The sequence below is a fragment of the Varanus komodoensis genome, unplaced genomic scaffold (assembly GCF_004798865.1).
Source record: "Varanus komodoensis strain SLA01 unplaced genomic scaffold, ASM479886v1 scaffold87, whole genome shotgun sequence".
NCBI classification, from domain to species: domain Eukaryota; kingdom Metazoa; phylum Chordata; class Lepidosauria; order Squamata; family Varanidae; genus Varanus; species Varanus komodoensis.
The window spans coordinates 474,658-495,347 of record NW_025336565.1 but is presented as its reverse complement, the minus strand read 5'-3'; the positions used below and the strand labels follow the sequence as shown (position 1 = coordinate 495,347).

At 47.4% G+C, this 20,690-nt stretch overlaps 3 protein-coding genes across 4 annotated transcripts in view; 2 read left to right on the top strand and 1 right to left on the bottom strand.

Moving 5' to 3' along the window:
• Positions 1-601: 601 nt before the first annotated feature.
• Positions 602-4,846, bottom strand: NAA38 (N-alpha-acetyltransferase 38, NatC auxiliary subunit). The gene is made up of 3 exons (XM_044417314.1): positions 4,725-4,846; positions 2,953-3,136; positions 602-2,050 (listed from the first exon to the last, which is right to left on the bottom strand). The coding sequence occupies exons 1-3, from the start codon at positions 4,803-4,805 to the stop codon at positions 1,938-1,940; spliced, it is 378 nt and encodes a 125-aa protein (XP_044273249.1). The 5' UTR covers positions 4,806-4,846; the 3' UTR covers positions 602-1,937.
• Positions 4,847-5,034: 188 nt separating this feature from the next.
• Positions 5,035-8,723, top strand: LOC123016688 (cytochrome b5 domain-containing protein 1). The gene is made up of 4 exons (XM_044417247.1): positions 5,035-5,161; positions 6,539-6,615; positions 8,019-8,237; positions 8,464-8,723. Exons 1-4 carry the CDS (start codon positions 5,035-5,037, stop codon positions 8,692-8,694), a joined length of 654 nt encoding a protein of 217 aa, XP_044273182.1. The 3' UTR covers positions 8,695-8,723.
• A 9,958-nt stretch (positions 8,724-18,681) lies between these two features.
• Positions 18,682-20,690, top strand: part of CHD3 (chromodomain helicase DNA binding protein 3) — a 55,639-nt gene continuing 53,630 nt past the window's right edge. For both annotated transcript variants that reach the window (XM_044417166.1, XM_044417164.1), the window contains exon 1: positions 18,682-18,901. In XM_044417166.1, coding sequence (XP_044273101.1) covers positions 18,682-18,901 — 220 coding nt within the window. The remainder of the gene's footprint in view (positions 18,902-20,690) is intronic.

The window sequence follows — 20,690 nt, the reverse complement described above, 5'->3', positions numbered from 1 at the left end:
CCACCCAGGGAAAGGCTGTTGCTGTTGCTGTGGGGTCAGTCATGCAAATATCCTGTTCCGAACAGGATAAGGAAGAACTGAATCAGCTCTGGGCGCCAAGAGGCCGATGGAAACTCCATGTTCTGGGGAGGAAGGAACCTTGGATAAGATAACAGTCTCCGGCTCCTGCAAGCTCTCCATTGTGATGTGGGAGCAAAGACGAGCCAAAGGAGACAGGCCTTGCTATCTATAGATACCGTTTCCTGCGAGGTTTGCTGTGGATGGAACAACCGCAGAGGTCGATCTGGGAGCAGGCCGTGCTGCTGCTTCCCAAGGCGGCTTTGGCAGGGCTTCCGTTGCGCAAATGCCCCTCCGTGCAGGCAGGCGGGGGGCTGCATGTACGCACCACCAGCCAGAGCTCCCCACACTACGGGATTGCTTACCCGCTCTGCAGCGGCGTTCTGCAGTGGAGCGGTGGGTCTCGGATGCCTCCTCTGGAGATTCTGTTCACGTTTCTAGGCCTTATGCGAAAACTTAGAAGCTGCAAGAAGGCTGGATGAAATTGCCAAGGTGACACCTTGAATAGCCTTCTCGTAGTTAAAGAGACATAATTCTGCAAATATTTCATATGTTACAAATTCCACTTTTATTTTTAGAGGTCTTTTTAAAGAAAGACATTAGAATATGTGCAATTCCTGGCTATTGCTCTACAGACTCTTAGGGGTTAACAAAGGGCTGGGGCTGCACCATCACACTTTCACAGACATTCCTTTGGAAAAGTTAAGAAGTGAGTTCCTGGCACCAGTTTGTATGTTCCCCTGCCCACAAACATCACGGTGACGCTGCCTTTTCCTGTACAGCAAAAGGGCTGCTGCCTCCCCTTCAGCTGGAGAGCAGGAGAGTCATGGCGCAGGAATCGGTGGCTTCTGCATCTTCATCTGACTCCTCACCAGTTCTCAGTGCTGATATGAAAAGGCTGAAAACATGTTGTGATTCCTCTTTCATTTGGGGGGACGGGGACAAGATGGAAGGCGAGCACAGGTGTATGCAGAGAAAGGACGGCCAAAGGAGCCGGCGAGGTGGTGAGGGTCTGGGCTGGGGCCCAGGTGAGTGGAAGGAGGGTCCCTGCCCCTCTCCTGCTCCCTGCACTGCAAGCGCTGCCCCACAGGCTTCTGGAAATAGCCGAGGGGCTCCGGCTGTCTCTGCTCGTGTGAGTCCTTCACAGCACAGCTCAAAGGGAGGTGCATCTCTGCCAGCCATTTGGAAGCAAACCTAAACCCCCTGCGAGCTGCATTTTGCTTGCAAGCCGTGAGCTGCACACTCTTGTGCTCGTGTGAAGAGCAAGCAAGCATCTGGGGGTACTGAGCTCAAAAGCAGTAAACAGAGGTGCAGCATTTCGGGGTGAGCTGGGAAGGGGTGTCGACTGGGTCGGGGGGGGGGCATCCTCTGCCGCACAGTGATATCTGTTGCTATAGAGCTAGCAGTCATTCCCCCCATCCAGCTGCACGGTGTTTCTTACGCTCTGCAGCAGTGCATTCCTAACAAACCAGCAAACAGATTTTCATTTGCTGCTGCCAGCAAATTTTGGCACCAGAACCACAGCGGAAGAGCAGCCTGCGTGGGGGTGGAGAGTGGCCCCCGAGCCCCCCTACAGTGGCCCACCCTGGTCTAGGTGTGATAAAACACACACACCGCTTCAGAAAAACAACACTGAGTTTTTTTCCTTGAATTCACAAACACCAGACAAATACGAGCATCATTACAGTCAACCGCTTCCCAGGTTGAGGCCGCAGACACCTCCTCGTTCCCACTTCACGCACCACTCTGGTCCGGTTTGACCGGCAGAGCTCCCGCTCTTCATGACCACCACAAAGCCCGGGTCACGCGGAACGGGAAGGAGAGCACCTCTAGTCGCCCTCCGTGGGACACGCGTCTTGGCTCTGGAGGACGCCAGGGCGTCACAGGTACTGCAGGGAGGCCAGGCTCTCCAGCTCCACCTCGATGGAGACGATGTGATGGCCTGGTACCATGGCGAGGCCCAAGACTCGGGGCTCTCCGGTGGAGAAGGAGTCTGCAGAGCAGAGCGAAGATGAGAAGTCAAGAGTTCAGGCCCCAACAGAGCCTAGAGCACTCCTGGCTCCTGCCAGGGAATCTAGGTGTTCGGCTGGTTGATTAATCAATTAAAAGCTTTTATAGGCAGCCCACTACAAGCGTCTCAGTACAGCTTACATGAAAAAGAAAGAAAGTTCCTCAGCTGCACCCCTCTTCTTCCCAGGAAAACCCCAAAGTCCCTTCCCAGACAATTCAGGAAAGCTGGCTGCCCCCGCCCCCCGGCCTCTCCCAGCTCCTGAATGACTTGTTACGAACAATTTGCCCCCACCATTTGTATGACATCAATGGCTCTCCAGGAAAGAAATGGGAACAAGGAAAGCAACTCAAGGCAGAGGGAATATTGGTCCACATGCTGGCTGGCATGTCTTCCCACCCACCCCCACCCCACAGGAGCCGAGGGGGCAGTGCTGGTCAAAGCCGGTTTTCCTTTTGTTTCAATCCTCTTCCCTCCGCCTGCCCTTTTCCTTGCGCATCAAGCCTTGTACGTCTGCCACCAGAGACGATCGTGTGCCAACAAACGACTGCAAGGCAACCTGGGAATTCTTTTGGCTGAGGAATGGAATAGAAAATTCCACAGGCGCAGCAAGCTGACAATTAACTAGGGGCGCAGGCAGCCGTGTCCCGAGAAGGAGCCTGAGTCTGGCAAGCCTAGGATGCTGTTTCCGCACAGGATGTTTTCCTGCTCCACCTGGAGAACCCCAGGAGGGAACCAGGGACCTTCCGTGGGCAAAGCAGGGCCTCCAGCACTAACCCATGGCTGCTCCCTTAAAGCCTGCAGGAAATACTGGACAGCAAATGGCTGTTTCTAAACAAATCTAAGAGAGCAGGCATTCAGCCGAGAACTCAGGTGACCACACTTACCTGTGGGCTTGAGGTACTCCTGGGCAGAGCCAAGGATCACATTGCAGTCTCGGTCGGTGCACAGGAAGCATCCCACCAGGGTCCGTCCGTCCGTCATACGGATGCGCATGCTCTTATTAAGAAGGTTCTCAAGCTTGCGGTGAGCATGCAGGTACGATGTATCCACTTTTTCCTCACTTGAATCCTAGAAGACACAGAGCGTTGTTCTTAATGGGTCAGAGGAACGAGGGAGTCTTCCTATCCTGGTTAACTGGAAAAGACTGCACAAGAACTGGTGCTAGGATGTCTTTTCTCCTTGTTGGCTTTGTTTTTCTACTTTTCAAAACAGCACAAACCAAGCCTGCAATCCTCATGAAGGGCGATAACACATTAGGCTGGTCTTGGCAGGTGCTTAGGAAGACTCCAAGAAACAGGTTTGGCATCCGTCTCCCTCAAGGCGTAATGGAGCACCCATGAAGTCAGAGAGAATGTAAGCCACCACTTTCTTCTAGCCACCTAGCTCTCACTTCAAGACCTTATTGAGAGTCATTTTTATAGGATGCGACATTGGATTAGGATGCTCCCAGCTTCATCCTCTCTCCTTCCATTGCTCCACAGTGAGGTGTGTCATGTCGGTATACAACACATGGGAGGTTCTCCTTTATGAAGCGCCTCCCCATCTCTTTTTCTGACTCCTCCATCTGGGACACACCATTTGCCTATTTTGTGTACTGCCAACCAGAAGAAAACAGGTTACAGCAGTTTATGTATAAAATCAGGTTGGTCTCTAGTTCTGGAGTTATGGGAGTTTAGTCCAATACACCTGGAGGAAAGCTGGGTGGGAAAGGGTGATCTGGCACATGGACCTGTTTGGGGGAAACTGTTGCTTCTTGATTTCTGTTCACAAAAAGGCATGATACAGAGTAGTTCTCACTCCAATATGTTTCTCATTCCATTTCTATACCATCCAATTGTCAAAGCTCTCCTGGCAGTTTCCAAAGGTTAAAACTTTAAAAATACAATATTACATAAACCATAAAACCTGTCAGCATACAACATATGGGCCGATTGCACACTCTCTTTTCCTAAGCAATTTTAAACAATCAACAAGAAAAAAAATCCAGAATTTGATTCAAATGTTATCACATGATGCCAAATGCCTAAAGGTAGAGGAAAGTCTTAACCTGATGCTGAGAGAATAACAAAGCCAAAAGGCTCCCATTTTTCTGTTTCTCAGTTAGATTTGCTAAGGAGTAGAAGAAAGATGCATTTTCTCCAAATTTCAATGTACGAATCTATAGGCTGGATGACAGAGAATGCCTTTGGCTGAACTGCTCTGGAAGACACACCAGGCTGGAGGAGACGGCTGGGACCCATCGTTTTGCCTTGCTTGTTGAAGGCGTTACGGAAATACAAAGTGTGAAATAAATATATTGATACAGATGTCCAGGCCCTTAAAACTTGCAGTCACTCAGGGCAACCCTAGGAACATTTGGTCAGATTTTTAAAACAGATTCGGAACTCCCAGCATTTCCCAGCCAGCTTTTTTCAAGGAGCTGCCTAAATGTGCACGGGGCTGCACCCCCGGGGAATTGAACGTCCCCCAGCCCCGTCCGCTCGCTGTGTGGACTCCCGCCCCCCCTCTCCGTCGGGTCCCACTCTTGCCCTGTAAAGTTCTTGCTCAAGCCTATCCCCCCCCCCACGCACGGCCCCCTCGCCTCCCCGCGGGGGAGTGTAACCCCCACACACTTTGGTGGGGGCTGACATGGACCCCCAGCCCTCCCGCCACTTACTGCAGGGCTGGGGCTGTTTCCACAGCCATTTTCCTCCCCCCTTTGCTGCTGCACCGCTTCCGGAGCCACAGGGGCCGCCATCTTCCCCACCGCCGGCGCAGGAAGGGACTACCGCTCCCAGAAGGCCTGGAGGCACCAGGCTCCCACAATCCTGTGCGCGGACTCGCCGCTCCCCTTCGCTCCAGGACGATCCGCCCCCGGTTCCCTCGCCCCTCCCTCTCCCCGTGGCCAGACGTCATCTCCCGTCAGGCCCGGCGCCTGGAGCTGGCGGTTGCCATGGCAGCGGCGTCGGCGCGGCCTGCTCCGGAGCATGGATTCCTTACGGCCTCGCTACTTCACCCCGCAGGAGGTGGCGGTGCACAACCGGCCCTGGGACCTCTGGGTCTCTTACCTGGGGAGGGTCTATGACCTTACCTCCCTGGCTGCGGCCAACCAGGGTAAAGTATGCGGGGGCCCCCCTTCCTGTGGGGTTCACCGCCATGCCCGCCTATCTGCCCCCCAAGTAGCCCGCAGACTCCCCCGTGGCTTTCGCCGCGCCCCGCAGCGGCTGGCAGGGGGCTGAATGCGCTGCTTAAGGTGCCCATGTTTCTCCTCCAAAAGGGGGACCAGGCCCCTGCATGCTCGGTTGCAGACTCCCCCTCTGGAGCCTAACAAAGGTTCTGGACTACAGCTCCCATCTAACCCAGCCAGCGGGGCCAGTAGTGTGGCATGATGGGAATTATGGCCCAAAATTTGGAGGGGGACCGGTTGAGAGGCGGGCTGCTCGGTTAGCTTATTCGTTTATCCTATTGATAGCCCACTTTTTTCATGCAAGGCACCCAGCGTGTCTTCCATGGTCCCCTGCCTTGTCTCCATTTAATCTTCACAACGACCTTGTGATGGCTGATGGCTTGGGCTGAGAAGCTGTGACTGGGCAGAAGGCTCCCAATGAGCTTTGGGGCTGTGTGGGGATGAGAGCGTGGGTCTCCCAAATCCCCGTTTGGCTCGCAAACCACTGTGCCGCATGGGCTCTCAAAGCGCCAGGCATGAGTTGTGGGTGCCAGAAGTCCCGGTGGGAGAGAATTCCAAGTAAAACCCAACCCAGTGTCCTCCAGATGTTTGGGATTACAGCTGCCACCATGCTGGCTGGGAATATTGGGAGCTGAAGCTCAATACATTGGAAGGTGCCAGAGTGGGAGAGTTGCCTGTAGCCACTGTATCACCTGGATGAATGTCCGGGAGCCCAATTTGAAATTCTGCGACCCTTCCTTCCTCAGCTCACCACAGGACATGAGCCATGCAGCCATTATGGTTTCAGTATCAAGCCAGGCTCAGTCCCTTCCCGGTTCCGCTCTAGTTTGCTTTATGCCGCATTTCACCTGCAGGAGAGCTCTGGGCAGCGTACGCAATGTATACGACCTTTACATTGGTGCAGTATTACACTGCTTATGCAAATATGAAATCTTGGTACAGGATGCTGAGGAGAAACACCAGTGGAGAAGGTGCTCCTGTTTTTACCCCCCGCCCCCACTTATACCTCCAGCCCATTCCTTCCACACCAATGGTCAAATTAGCCTCCTTTTTTATTTTGAAAGAAAATCTCAGTGAAAATTTAGATTATTTGCATGCATATTGCCCTAGTTCTTGTTCCTGGATGTTTTCTTTTATGTAAGGATCAGATAGCAGAAGATGGGAAAGACCCCATCTTGGCTTGAAAGCCCCCGCCCCCCCTTTGGCAGAGAGGCTACTAGTTAAATCCTGGCCTAGGCAGCCTCTGACTTGGGGTAAGGCAGGTTTACCTGTTTATGTAATATATGTGTAATCTGCCTATCCAGGTGATCTCTTGCTGAAACCTATTCTGGAAGCAGCAGGGAAAGACATTAGCCACTGGTTCAACCCCAAAACCAAAGATGTGAGTACTTTAGCTCCAGGCACTTGGGGCAATTGAGAACAGTGGCTGGGGCTGAGGACAACGCTTGAGAAAGGTCAGCCGAGTGTTAGTTATCTCAGTGTTTGGGTTATCGTGCTGTTTAACAGAGTACTTACACTTATTGTCATAAATTTTGTTTGTTTGAATTTATTGGGTGTCCAGGCAAACTTCTTTGGAAGGGCATTCTGTAAGTAGGTGCCACCTCTTAAAAGGCTCTCTCTCTCTTAGCAACCGAACTCACTTCATTTAGCAAGTGTGCATAGACAGAAGACTCAGATGATGATCTTAGGATCCAGACAAGTAAATCTAGGAGAGAGGTTGAGTAACTAAGCCCCAAGCCATTTAAGTCTTTAAAGGTGCAGTCTGATGCACGTCTAGACAGGGAAATGTCCTACAATTTCCAGTATGGCTTCCAGGGGGTGGTGGAAGTTTTATGCCTTTTTTCTGTCTAAGCGTACATAGGGTGCACCTTAAAGGTTAAAACCAGCGCTTTGAGTGGGGGCAAAAAATGGGCTGGAGACCAGTGGTGATGGTACAATCTTGACATGATATGACTGAATCAGTAAGACCTAGTTAACAAACTAGCTGTCCTTGTTTGAACAAACTGAAGGTTCTGGATCATTTTCAGAGGTAGACCCACCCAATTTAAGTATGTGCAGAAGTCTTTTCCAATGAGTTCACTGAGACTTATTCCTTGTACTCGTAAGTCTGTTTAGGACTGTAGATTTATGGTACAATCTAATGCAGTTTTAGACAGGAAAAATCTCCAACTCCCAGCATTTCCTAGCCACCTGGGTTTCTGCCTCTTACTCTCCAACCCAATTTTCATTGCTTCTGCAGATTTCTATGCTCCTTCCAAAGGCTGTGCATGGCACTTTTTCTGGCTGCCTGCAAGCACAGTTCTGCAGTACCCTAAGAAAACATAGGGCAGGGTGGGATGCTAAAAGCTCAGTGAGCAAGGAGCACATGCCCAGGATGGCCCACTCCACCATTTATAGTGCCCTCAGGCTTCAGTTTCCATGATTTCTCTGTTCTTCAGCTATGATCAAGACTTGTTGTATGTCTTATCTTTATTAGATTTTGCATAATCTTCCATTAAAAATGGTTGGCACTTACCATAGATATTTCTCCTTCTTTGGGCTTTACTAGTTCGTTAACAACTTCCTTGAGTTTTGCTATCCTAAAATGGATACTCCCTGAGTGGCGTTTCAAAGGCAAAGTAAAGAGGACTAGTTATTCCTGTTACCACAAATTTCAACAGATGGCTTTTAATTTTGACACCACGTCAGTCATCACGTGTGTGAGCCCTGTTCTTAGCACCCACTCCCCTCCTGGCCATGAGTCAAGTGCAGGACTCCTGCTGACATCTCTTGCCTTTCTTCCAGATACTGACGCACATCGACCCTCTCACTGGGTGCCTCAAGTACTATACCCCACAAGGTCGCTTTGTGCATGTCCCACCTCCATTGCCTCGCTCAGATTGGGCAAATGACTTCGGCAGGCCCTGGTGGAAAGATTGCAGATATGAGGTGGGCTTCTTGTCTGCCAAAACCAGGCATATTCGGATCATCAACACTCTGACTTCTCAGGAACATGCTCTTGAGGTGAGTGAGCCCTGTCCTACTTCCACAGAGTTAGGATTAAAAAACATGATTTCAGCAAATGGACTTCCTTCCTGGCTCATGTTCTTGAGTATTCACCCCCGTGAATAGTTAATTTGGCTGATTTGCTCTGCCAAGGTCATGGAGGTGTAAGGGAATCCCTTGGTTTTGCAATGTATCCCCAAATCCTGTGATTCCATGCATGGAAGTAACTAGGAATGCTCCACAGGTGTGTGCAGAGGAATCCATGTGGGAGATCTTGCGGCGATACCTGCCCTACAATGCCCATGCAGCCAGTTACACATGGAAATATGAAGGCCGCAACCTAGACATGAACAAGAACCTTCAACAGAACCAGATTCCAGATGAAGATGAAGAGTTCTACCAGCTCAACATGGATGCAGATTCCTTCACACCAGCCGTTTTGCTGTATTTCAATGATGACCTCACTGAATTCTAGGTAACACCAGGAGAGTGGAGAGCAGTTGTATCAAGTGGGTATCTGAGGAGCTTGCCTCATCCCCTGCCATCCCAGGATCCCCCCCCCACCCCAGCTCATCACATTTAGAGTTCTGTGAACTTTCCTACTGTCCCGCTGAGGCCTGTTCTGGCTCTCCCCTCTTCTTCAGGGCCATATTCTCCTTTCATCTTAGCAGCTGCGATTATGTTCTGCAGCAAGTCACTGATCTGATGTGCCATTCAGTTGTGCTTTCCTTGAGCAAGAATAGGGGGAAGCCATCGGTGATCTGATGGGTAGCCTCCCTCAACCTAATATTCTCCAGATGTGTTTAAACTGCAGCTCCTATCATTCTCAGCTAGTATGACTATTGGCATGCTGGGTGGAAGTGATGGGAGTTGCAGTCCAACACATCTGGAGGCTGGGGAAGTTGGGACTGATGTGTTTCTTGTCAAGCTGATAGCAGGAAGGACCCCTTCTCAGACCTGCCTACCTGGAAGCCTGGCAGGGGTGGGGAGCATGCAATATTCCACTGGGAGAAAGGTGAACTCTGGAAGAAGTTCCTGATTGGGGAATTGTGGATTGTCCTGTTCCAGATGTGGCTCTTTTTCCGAAAGGTGAAAATTCTTGGCATGAATTCTGAGAGCCTCTGTAAATATATTTCTCACCCAGGACACATTCTGTGGCAAGAGCAGAGAGGCAACACCTGCTTTGCCCATGTTGATCACGGAGATGTGTGAAGCGGGCACCAAGAAGATAGACAAGATGGTGGCCCTGCTGGCATGTATTTCTGGGTCAGAAGTGATGAAGGTCCTGTGTTACAGTGAAACGTTTTCTGGATTTGAGGCTCATCATTGCTTTCTCCTAATGGATCAGGCTGCTATATCTCCATGTAAGAAGTAAAGTGATTCCTTCCAGTCAGACTTCTAGCTAATCTTGTACCCCCATTTCTTGGGCTTATTCGGTCCAGTTTCAGGCACCACCTAGGCCAGGATTCACAATTCTTCAGGTGGTGATATTTTCTGGAAATGAGGATGCCGTAAAATGTATTATTTTCAGTGGCTCAGAGGAAGGGACCTTTGGCTAGAGGCCCATCGCGTCCTGCAGGTCTTATAATTAGCGAGCAGTCTACCTTGGTGGCCACTAGGGGTCAGGCATGGCTCATCAAGTAGCCATTTTGCAGCAATGCAACTTTTCAAATGGTTTTAAATACAGTGCTGACTCTTACATCCAGCAATTCATTATCTTCCAGGGGCATGAAAATTGGGAGACGCCCTACTGCCGCTCTTCCTTTTTCATTTGGAAGGAAGCATTCTTTTATATCCAAATGCAATCTTGGTTGTTAAGGTTACCTGTCCCCCTGGCAGTAGGCACCTCGGGGCCTGGAAAGTTTCTGGGTGAGGTTTTTGTGGTGCTGCCTCATTTGTTCATTAGCCTCCAGTGTTTTCCCACTGCTGCTTCTATCTGCCTTTCTTACCCCCAAAATCTGTTAAACAGTACAATGCCTTTTGGCTGATAGTGTTAGAATCATGCAAGTCCCCGCTCAGCAACCTTGGGTTGCTGTTTTTCTCAGCCTAGCCTGGGAGGATGGGAATAATTAAAAAATTAATAAAACAGACTGTGGAGTCAGAAAAAAGACTATTGATAAGTCCAGATTATTCTTTTGTAGTGCTGCATTAGTTGGAAAAATGTCTAAAATTCTCTAAACACCTGTAAATATTCCCTTAAATAATTTGGGTTGGATACAGATTATCGTATTTGGAGTAGATCCATTGATTTCAGTGGGACTCCTTTAGATAGGATTAAATCTGTATTCAACCTGTTGAAATGATGTGAGGGAAAAATATGTATTTGAGTCTTAATAATCTGTTTATGCCCTTTGGGCTTGGAGTCAGTACAAAATACCCAATCCTATGCATCTTTCAGCTGGGTTTCCTTTCTATTAAGTGTGTTTAGGATTGCAGCCAAAGTCTGCTTTGACATCCTGCATTGGTAGAAAAGGTAAATCCATGCAGTCAAGTGTGTTGTGGAAACTCATGTTTTTCTAATTCTTCCCCATGTCAAATTTTTCTCATAATATCTGCCTAGGGGTAAAGAACTCAGTATTGTGTTAATTCAGTATAAATTACACTACACAAGCCATCAAAATAATGCATTTTGATTTTTAAAGAATTCCAGCTGCACTGTCCCAATATTTAATTATATTAAAAAGTATAACTTTTAAAATAAAAAATTAAAACTAAAGATAACCCTCATGGAATTCCCATTCATCAGGGGCCATGACTGCCAGTCAGATGACATTGCAGTGCTTCTGAAATGTGCTTTATCAGCGTGTTTGGGGAGCTGCCATAGTAAACACATCTCCGCACTTTGCTGCTCAGGCTTGCTGCTGAGAGGTTGCTACCAAAGGTAGTTCTTAGCGAACTATCAAGATCTGGATAAGACACATACACTCACGGAGAGAGAAAAGGAAATGTTAACTGCCAGTCCAGCCATATAGCATAGAAGCATCCATGGATCATCATGCATGGATAGCCAGTGCGGTAGAAAAGGAAATGCTTAGAGCAGAGTCAGGCTAGACCTCCGGGGGAGCAGGGAACCCTGTGGTGCGGTGTAACTCCCTCCAGTGAGTGTACTTGTGCGATAATTGCTTGGTGGGTGTTTCTCTCTTGCCAGGCAGCAGCTGGGTTCTCCGCCTGCTGACCCGTGTCTGTAGGCAAAGTGGCGGTGCTTTGAGAGAGGCGGTGGGTGGGTGAGAGGATCTTCCTTCAGAAGGAGCGAACATGACAGATCTCCAGGGAGGTTATTGACTGAACAAAGCTAGCCTGTTAACTTTTAAAGACAGCTTCTGATCCAGCCCCAAATGTTTGTGAACGTTCTGCTCAGGCTTGTTTAGCACTACAGCCACATTTGGAAACCTACCTGAAACTGAAGGGCCAAAGATGTAAAGAGGGTAAAAAGCACATAAAGGGAGATTCTCACAAATGTGTAATGGAGGAATTTACAGTGCACTCTGAAGCCAAAAGATACTAAATATGCCAGAATCCTAAACATATTTTGTCCCAGCAAGTGTAACTTAATTTAGTATGATGCATTTATATGATGGGTTTTTTCCCTTCAGAGACTTAGGAAATTCTAGCAGTGTAGTCTTCCCAAGGGTTTCCTCCTGTTGCAATCCCAAAACATTTATGCGTATGAAATTTAAAAAACTCTCTCTCCACACATAACCAGGAGAACGTTAATTAAAACAGCCAGTGCTATATACATTAAGGGTGCAACCCTGTGCATATTTAGGTGGAAACAATGCCACAGCTCCCCGTGTGCTCCAGCTGCTCGAGGCACATACACCTGAAAATATCCAGGGCAGCTTGGAGAAGGGGTGCCGCTTAGTGCTGGAGCGCACGCGTTGCATGCCTTAGGCCCTGCATAATTCCCTGCACCTCCAGGTGTGGCTGGGAAAGAACCCTTGGCGGAATCTCTGGAAAGCCGCCAGCGCTCAATGTGGTGGACATGGCTGAGCTGTACAGACCAGTGGTCTGACTCAGCGTAAGGGACTGGCGCCGTCCTCTGATCCTAGACGCCCACCTCGTTTCTCACCGTTTGCAGTCTACTCACAAGCACATTGTCCTCCTCTGCTCCTTGGGCATCCACATTTCTGCTCAGTGGTGGCAGAAATAGCGGCATCTGTCTACTCGCCCCCCATAATGCTAATAAGGCCCCAGCTGCCCTCTCGCTTTTGCTCTCCTCGGGTAGTTGCTGTCCCTGGCAGCTGTTGTAGGGGAAGGAGCAACCTCCTAACTGTGGGTTATAAAAATGAGACGTGAAGGTTGAACCTTATCTTGTACTGGCAGGTCCCATAACCTCTGGGAAACCTTCACTTGTATAGAGAACAGATGGGATTGCTGCCACCCATCTTCCAGCCTCCGTTTTTGAAAGGAAGTCCTGACCACAAAAGCAGAATTTCTCTTGACCTGTGACCTGCCCTCCTTTCTCTTCTTGCTGTCCCACCACCACCACCACCTGGGACAACCTCAGCTGACATATGGTAGATGGATATGCAAGGGAGCATCTTTTCCGTTTCAGTTTGGCCTCGGCCCTGATCTTTTACTCTGAAGGAAGGATGGCTCTTCCATAGATTATTTGGCAGGGGGTTTGTAGAATAATCCATTATTTTCTTGTGGAGTTTAGCTGCAGTTGGCAGCTCTTTGCTGCAATCCTGTGTACACTTAATTGGGAGTGCATCCCATTGAACAGAGGCTTACTTCTGAGTAAACATGCGTAGGTTTGCACTGTCAATTGATTTGATTTTTTTGGTAAATTATTTTACTGAGATTTGTTATTCTCCTTAGGAATCGTTTAAAAGGCAAAAAGGTGGCTTAAAAATGTTTGTGAAAACATATGTGAAGTTTGCGTACACACAAGTTCCCATCCTTGAGAAACCAACAATGTTCCTCTGACTTGTTCCTCACGCATATTCATCTTATACCCAATCACTTTACCATTGCACAAATCTAGGGACTGAATGGTAAGCTCTCTCTGGCTGCCACGGTTGAGAATTTTTTGGTACCACGTGGACAATCAAGCCGCTTGGCATAGAGGCTGGACTAGGGCCAGGGAGGCCCAGCTAGATGACCTCCAGCCAAATCATTAGCCTAATCTATCACACTAATCTGTTTAAAAGAGGAGATTCCACCTGGGGATCTTTAGAAGGAAGCTGAGATGTAAAAGTGATAAAGACAACGACAGCAAGCACTGGTATGTAGGCCTGCTATGCAGTGCTTGCTTTTCTCTCTCTCTTGGTTTGTTTCCTATTCTGAGATGGATGAACAAAGTAATGGTTATTACTGTACAGCCAAACACCTTTCTTATTTTTTATTTTAAAAATGTGCATCCTACCTTATTTTCAGGAGAACTTAAGGAAGCTATAAAAACATCACAATATATAAAAGCACTTGATAGCACTCTCCATTCCTAATACAAACAACCATAAAATCACATTAACATTATATACTAACAATAATCACAGTTTCTGTGGACTACAGTTAAAAGTAGAGAAACATTACCATTAAAACAGAAAAATATTCAACCAAACTGTTAAATAACAATGTCTTTGCCAGCTCCCTAAAAAGCAATGGAGCCAGATGAACCTCAGATGACAGAACAACTGTGAATTTATGGGAGCATTTTCTGTATTTCAAATGGGATATACTTTAATTTGGTGCAATATGAAACAAATAGCTCCTGCTACCCAAGATCCTTTGTGCTGTGGTGGAAAATGCACTGGGCTGTGGCTAAAGCAGGCCGTGCAGAGTATGAACTCTGACCTGGAAATCCTCCAGTGCTGCTTAATGAGCCAAAATGGTGGGAGGTGTTTGTCTTTAGGCCTCAGTTACTGGATAGAGTGAGCGGAAGCTTTCAGAACCAGTTGTGGAATGATGCAGGATGCCCTGTGGCCATTCCCAAATTCAGAGTAATTTTATCATGAGTCTTAAGACATGTGATCCAAGCAATGGGATGCCTCATGTTTTCCAAATGCTGGAAGTTGGCAGAGGTGTCAATAAACTGCCTGAGGTCACAGGAAGTATTTCTGACAAATGCTTCTACACTGATTTTTTGAATCGAAGTATGTAATTCCTATGTTTCTGACAGCGCTCACACTGTGTGTGCGCGTATGCGTGCGTGCGTGCACATGTTACAACCATGGCATAATCCTCGAAAGAAAGGGCTTGAAAGTTTCCTGCCTCCATCCCAAACGGAACAGTCACCTTTCCCTTGAGAGAAGAAAAGGTTTGTGGGGTAATGAGCAGCATGTTTTTGAGCCCCTTGAAAGGCTAGATACACATGATGATGGGGCGAACTGTCAAAATCAACACATTTCCACGATTAGTATCATGCTGTACATTCCTTGATGGGATTCTTGAAGCTTCATTATTGTGAAAAAAAGATCAAAGGCAGGCAAGAGACAGAAGGAAAAGATTTTTTCCTCTCTGCAGTCTGTTCCCTTGAGCAACAAGGTCCAAGCCACAAACAGCTAAGGTCAAAATCCAAAAAGGCTTTTCCCTCCTTCTTTTGGAAAGTTTTGTTTTGTTCTCATTGTTTTATTTTTGACTAATGTGCCATATAATACTCAAAACGGATGAAATCCCAGGTCTAAATTCAGATAATATTGCACCACTTTAATCTTTCACCTTTCCTCCTAATAGAGAAATGCTCAGTAAGTGAAGTAGAAATTGCATTTTAGAGGAAACTATTTTGATGGCATGAAACCTCCAAAGCTCTTCCTGGAGCAGTGGCTTCCAGCTCTGCCAGGGAAATGTTTCAACATGAGTGGATGGGATTGGCGCCCAAGCTCCTGGAGGGCTTCAGAGGGTGTTGCGTTAAATATAAAAGCCACATGGGGGATCCATTCATTGGCAAGCCGTGTCTCCTGCAGGCACTGTTACTCCTCTGTGGACATTTATAACTAGTCTGCAGGGGAATAAGCATAGGGTTAGGTTGAACACTTCACAAGAACAGCCATGCTTTGGTAGCTGGGATTGCTGTCCTTCTGTTCCCATAAAAGGAAACCTGCCCCCACTCTGGCCAATAAAGCAAGTGTCTCACTGACCATAAAACTGCTGTCTTCACAGGGAATTATTCAGATATGATGTGACATGTTTTTAAGCAAACTTATGTAAAAAGAAGCTTCACCAAGATCAGTGAGTTTTCTTCTGTATAATATGTCATGGCGTTTTTATTTGCAGCAGAATTACAGATGGAAGAAAATTTGAAAACTTGTGCTCCTCAAAATTAATTAAATGTTTGATCAACTTTACTACTATGTCTAGTTCAGTATTACAAAATATATATGAAACAGGATTTAAGCTCTGGTCCAATTTCAATATAAATAAATGTGTAGTATTTCAAAGGAACCTCGTTGTTTTTAAGTTTGTCTGATTTTCTGATGAAGTTTATTCTGTTAACCAGTAAAATATATTGGGGTATTTGGATACCCTTAAGAACAGAGTATTACACAGCTTTTTCAAAGCAATGCAGATGAGAAACAATGAAATCGTCTGCATTATATATTATATACAAAACATTATCTTTAACAAACTCATAGCTTTAAGTGGGACTACCTTGGAACAATAATCTGTGCACCTTGTGTTTGTAGACAATCCTTTGGTAAGATGAAAATGAATCCTCTTCATTTTCAGAAATAATTTCTTTGCTATTTGGACAATGGGAAGGATCAGGTCCAAAAATAACCAGAATTGCTTGGGAAAAAAAATGAAAATGTAATGAAGACAGTAACAGTGATGAGAAAATCTGCAGACTTTTGTCTCACAAACACTGGGGTGTGGGAGAATCAACTATTGTAGGTAATGTTTAGAAAAGCGTATTTTAAAAGTAACACAAACCTTGTGTTTCTGTCACGTTACAGTACTGTATAAAGCTAAGTTGCATAAAATCTTTTAAACTATAAGATCTGCTGGGAAATTCTGCTGGGAAGAACATGTCAAAGATTTTAAAAATTCTAGTATCAAATCTCATGGAGAGAACTGCTATTCATTTGTCCTCCATAAAGACATTTGGCTGTTATTCGTACAGTTTCTATAATACAAGTGGCACTATTCAGATGTAGGATCAGGTCCCTAAGAAGCACTTTTAATGAGGGCAGGAAAACTCTATTATATACTGAGGATATCCCACAATTCAATCTTGTGCATGTGTGCTCAGAAGTTCCATTGAATGGTATAGTAGGTATGCACAGGATTGCCCGGTCAGTAGTTCTAACTTCCTTTGATGGGTATTCGCTCTGTAACAAGTGAGCCTCGATTTGAACTGGAATCCATACAAATTTCAAACCTGGATTTTGTTCAGGACTTGCCTACCTGTTTTGACTGCAGCAGTGTTATCCTACATCACGATGCCCTTCCAGCCTTAAACTTGCCTCATTTTCTTTTGCAAGGGTGTGTCTTGTGATACAGGCTGGTCCATGCTGGACTAGATTTTTCTCTCTTCATCTATTCAGGATAGGAAACCCCATTTGCACAAACATAATAACTAGAAATATAAAACGGTAACTTAACAGAATCTTTTGATTTAAAAAATGGAACCTCCTTGGTTTTGGAACCTGTTCCTGTGACCACAAGTAAGAAAAAAGGTAACTTAAAGATTGTATTGAATCAGTTTGCACATAAGTGGGAGTGAGCGAACCTGCTGAGTCCACCATGTTCCTCACTTCTGCTTTCAATTAACTATCTATGATCACTGCATTCTGTAGGTTGTCGGTGTGAAGTCCTAACCCAGGCACTCTGGGCTGGTAAGAGTTAAATAACACAGTTAACCCAACAACAAAATCGCTGGCTAGCTTGTCCAAAAGTAAAAGCTTGACTGCCTGTTTAGGTTTTATTCCACCCCCCCACACACACACAAAGGTTATTTCCCCTTTGATAAAGGGGCTGGGGGGTGTTGTAGATGCCCATCTTACAGCAGAATCCTTGATTGTGGCTACTCAGAAGAAACCCCACTGAGTTCAATGGGACTTCTTCCCTGGTGAGAACGGGATTGAAGCCTTAGACATGTTTTAAGCCTCAGTGGGGTTCAGTCTGTATATATAACTGGGTGCTTGACTGTAGTCATCCTTCTTTCATAACCTGCTTTAAAAATGCTCCCCAATAGTTCGATGAGAAAAAAAAGTTGCGAGAGAGAGATTTTGTAACACAACATTTAATAGCGTACTGATTTATTCATGTGGGGGCAAACGTACTAAGATAAATATAACCTTTCTCTTTCTGTGTTTGTATTTATATATATGTATGGAAAAAGGCTTTCTGTATATTAGTTGGCCAAAAACACACCTTAAAGGAACAAAAAAACCCCCAACAACCCCCCCACTCAGTTAAAAAAATAAAAAATAAAAAAGCCAAAGTCTCCTCTATGAAACCAGTGAAATCCACTTATGTGACTGTGGGTAAAATCTTTTAATGAACTGCAGTAATCAGTGTGTGTTTTTTTTCTCTTCTATTCTTCCTTTCTTGCCCTAGAGGAAAAGCAGAGAAATAAACCACTCCCTTCTGAAGTATTTAAAGTTAGCAGAAGAAGAAGAAGAAAAAAAAAGGGGGGAGGAAATAAAACACCCCTATTCTTTCTTCTCTTGTGCTAGTAAAGCAGAGACGGGCACACAGAAAAGTCATGGTGATACTAGTATGGAACTAGTTAACCTTTAACAATTTTATGCTGATGTCATAACTGAGCATGAGTACTGATTAATCCAACCTTTTCTCTCTCTTCCCCCCTCCCTGTAAAAAATATTTTTATTGAGGGAGGTGGGGGGAGAGCATAAGAAAAAAAAAAAGAAATAATTTAGAGCAGCCATCTTTGTTTTATGCAGAAATCTTGTCAGTTTCCCCCCAGTGCCAGGAATGTCTAAATATTGTTCATGATCACAGATCTTGGAGATTGAAAAGAAAATATAACAACAGCAAGAAGAAAAAGCCTTTACCTTTTATCATTTTTTCTTGCATGGGATTTGTTTTTAATTTGGAACTGATTTTTGGAAGTGGGGATCTTTTTTAACCCTAAGGAAGAGGGGGTTAAAATTAAGCCAGCCATTTTGTTTTGTTTTGTTTTTTATATGGGGGGGAACATATATATCTTTTACCTCCGGGGGGGGTCTGTTTTAAAAATAATTTAAGGGCGGCCATTTTTGTTTCTAGCTCTTGTGGAAAATATTACCCTGAACTCCCCCCTCAGAATTTAAATATATCTTTACTCCCCCCTTATTATTATTTTTTTTTAAGGGGGTGGAGGAAACATTACAAGGAAGAACAAAGTTTTAAAGAAGGAGACTTCTTTTAATTTATGGGACTTTTTCCCTTTTTTTTCCTGAGGTGATCTGAAGGGGGGGGGGAGCTTTGTGTGTGTGTGAGTGAGAGAGAGGGAAGGGGGGTTGCCCCCCCTTCTGCTTTTCTCTGTGTTCCCCCACCCCCCTCCTCCAGCACCACCATGGCTTCCCCTCTGAGGGAGGACGAGGAAGAGGAGGAGGAGATGGTGGTGTCTGAGGTGGAGGGGGATGAAGACGAAGAGGAGGAAGAGGAGGAGGAAGAAGGAGCAGGGGACAACAGCCCAGGCGACATATTCCCGCCTGCTGTTCAGGCTGAGGCTGCTCCGCTGACACCAACAGCATCCACGCCAGCAGCAGCTGAAGGGACTGAGGCGCTTCCAGGTAAACAACACCCCACCCCCACCCCCCGATTTGCCCCTCAGCGCTTTGGCGGGAAAAGAAATGCCCCGGCGTCCCCCGAGCGCCGCGGCCGGCGGCGGCGGCGGCGGCGGGGGGGCAGCTTGTTTGTAAACAACCAACGGCTGCCGAACGGTGAGGGGCCGGGAGTTCCGAGCCGCCGCCGCCGCCGCCGCCCTCGCGCCGCCACCCGCCCCCCCCCCACAAAGCCGCCGCGCGCGCGCTGCCCAACGGCTTCGGAATGTTGAGGGACCCGGAGTTCCACCCCCCTCTTTGGCCTCTCCCCTTAACCTCCCCCCCTCTCCTGCTTCTTTTGCCCTCGCCCTAATGCCTCACCCAGCGCGAACTGCCCGCCCGGCGGCTTTTGGAACCTTCCGAGGGGGGGGGGGTCCGGTCCGAGCTAGCCGCCCCTCCCCCACACGTCGCCGGCCAAACGGCTTGGAAGCTCTCGAGCGCCGGAGAGTTCCCATCGGCTTCATGATTCAGCTTGTCTGAGGGGGAGAAGCGGGGCGCGGGATGTGGGGAGGGTTTCCCATCTCCCCCTCCCCACCCCCGCCTCATCATCATCATCATCATCACCACCAGCACCACCACCACCATGTGCCAGGAGCTTCTGAACGTTGTTGGGGAGCCCCCCGCATGACACCTCTACTTCCGTGTGGGCAGGGGATGGGGGAGGGGCGGCTTGAAAGTGTCCAGCGCACCCCATGCGCCCACTCGCAGCCCCACCGCCTCGTAAATACTGTCAGACGCCCCATTTCTTCCCCCTGTGGTGGTGCTTGAGTCACCTCAGGCCACGCTTTGGGACTTGGATCCTGCTTGGGGAGTAGGAAGTACCTTCGTTGGAGGATTGGAAGGGAATCCCTCTCTAGTGACCGCACGCACGGGCAAGCCTGCCCCATCTCCTTGGACAGGAGCATGAAGCGGTTCAGCAGCGCTCTGAGTTTATTTTAGGGCAAGGCGGTTGCCCAGGAGGGAGAAACTGACTGACTGGCCTCTGCATTTGGCGTTGTTGGGTCTGTCAGATATGGTGGGAAATGAGGGTGCCTTGTGATTGGGATTGGCATCAGCTGGGTTATGTGACTGTGACAGAGGTGTGCTGGAGGCGTGAGGGGGATAGCTGGCGGCTTGTTGGTCTGTGCCCATTTTGGCTGGCGCTGAGGGCTGCCCCCTCACAGGGTGACTGAATTAATGAAGGATGGTGAAACGGCCAGGGTGACCATGGGAGCAAAAATCCTCCAGTGACAAGGAGGAGGGCTTGGTAGCCAAACAGTAGTGGAAAGATGGTTCTGAAGCGTTGGGGCCAGTGGTGCTCTATGAGATTGGATCCACTGGTATGACTTGGATGAGGGCAGTTGTCCCATTGATCCCGGCCAGCTGTTGCACAGGCCTGTTGAGCTGAATGAGTGGCTCTTGGATGGAGCAGACTCGATATTGGGTATGGATGAAAGAAGGGTATGCCTCTTGAACTTCCAGAGTTAAAAGTAATACTGATGCAGTCCCTACATCTAAGTGCTATTCAAAAATAAGCAAAACGAAACCACAGAAATAGGAGTAAAAAGGGAGGGCAGCAGGACATGAAAGGGACAGGAAGGCCCAGTTCACATAGGGTGGTCTGGTATCTGAGAGGAAGGGTGCTTTGATCTTCAAGAATACCATGGTATGACCATTGTCAAGCTTATCCTTGAGAGTAATGTGACAGAATGCAAGTTGGATATGTTCAAGGCCAAATGAGTGATATCGGGAGACTTCCTTAAAAAATGAACCCTTCACT

Excerpts from the sequence above, each read along its gene's own strand:
- NAA38 (XM_044417314.1), bottom strand. The coding sequence starts at position 4,805 with ATGGCGGCCCCTGTGGCTCCGGAAGCGGTGCAGCAGCAAAGGGGGGAG. Across the intron at positions 3,137-4,724 it reads GAAACAGCCCCAGCCCTGCA|GATTCAAGTGAGGAAAAAGT; the intron begins GTAAGTGGCGGG and ends TGTGTCTTCTAG. Across the intron at positions 2,051-2,952 it reads GGAGTACCTCAAGCCCACAG|ACTCCTTCTCCACCGGAGAG; the intron begins GTAAGTGTGGTC and ends TCTGCTCTGCAG.
- LOC123016688 (XM_044417247.1), top strand. The coding sequence starts at position 5,035 with ATGGATTCCTTACGGCCTCGCTACTTCACCCCGCAGGAGGTGGCGGTG. Across the intron at positions 6,616-8,018 it reads TCAACCCCAAAACCAAAGAT|ATACTGACGCACATCGACCC; the intron begins GTGAGTACTTTA and ends CCTTTCTTCCAG. Across the intron at positions 8,238-8,463 it reads CTCAGGAACATGCTCTTGAG|GTGTGTGCAGAGGAATCCAT; the intron begins GTGAGTGAGCCC and ends AATGCTCCACAG.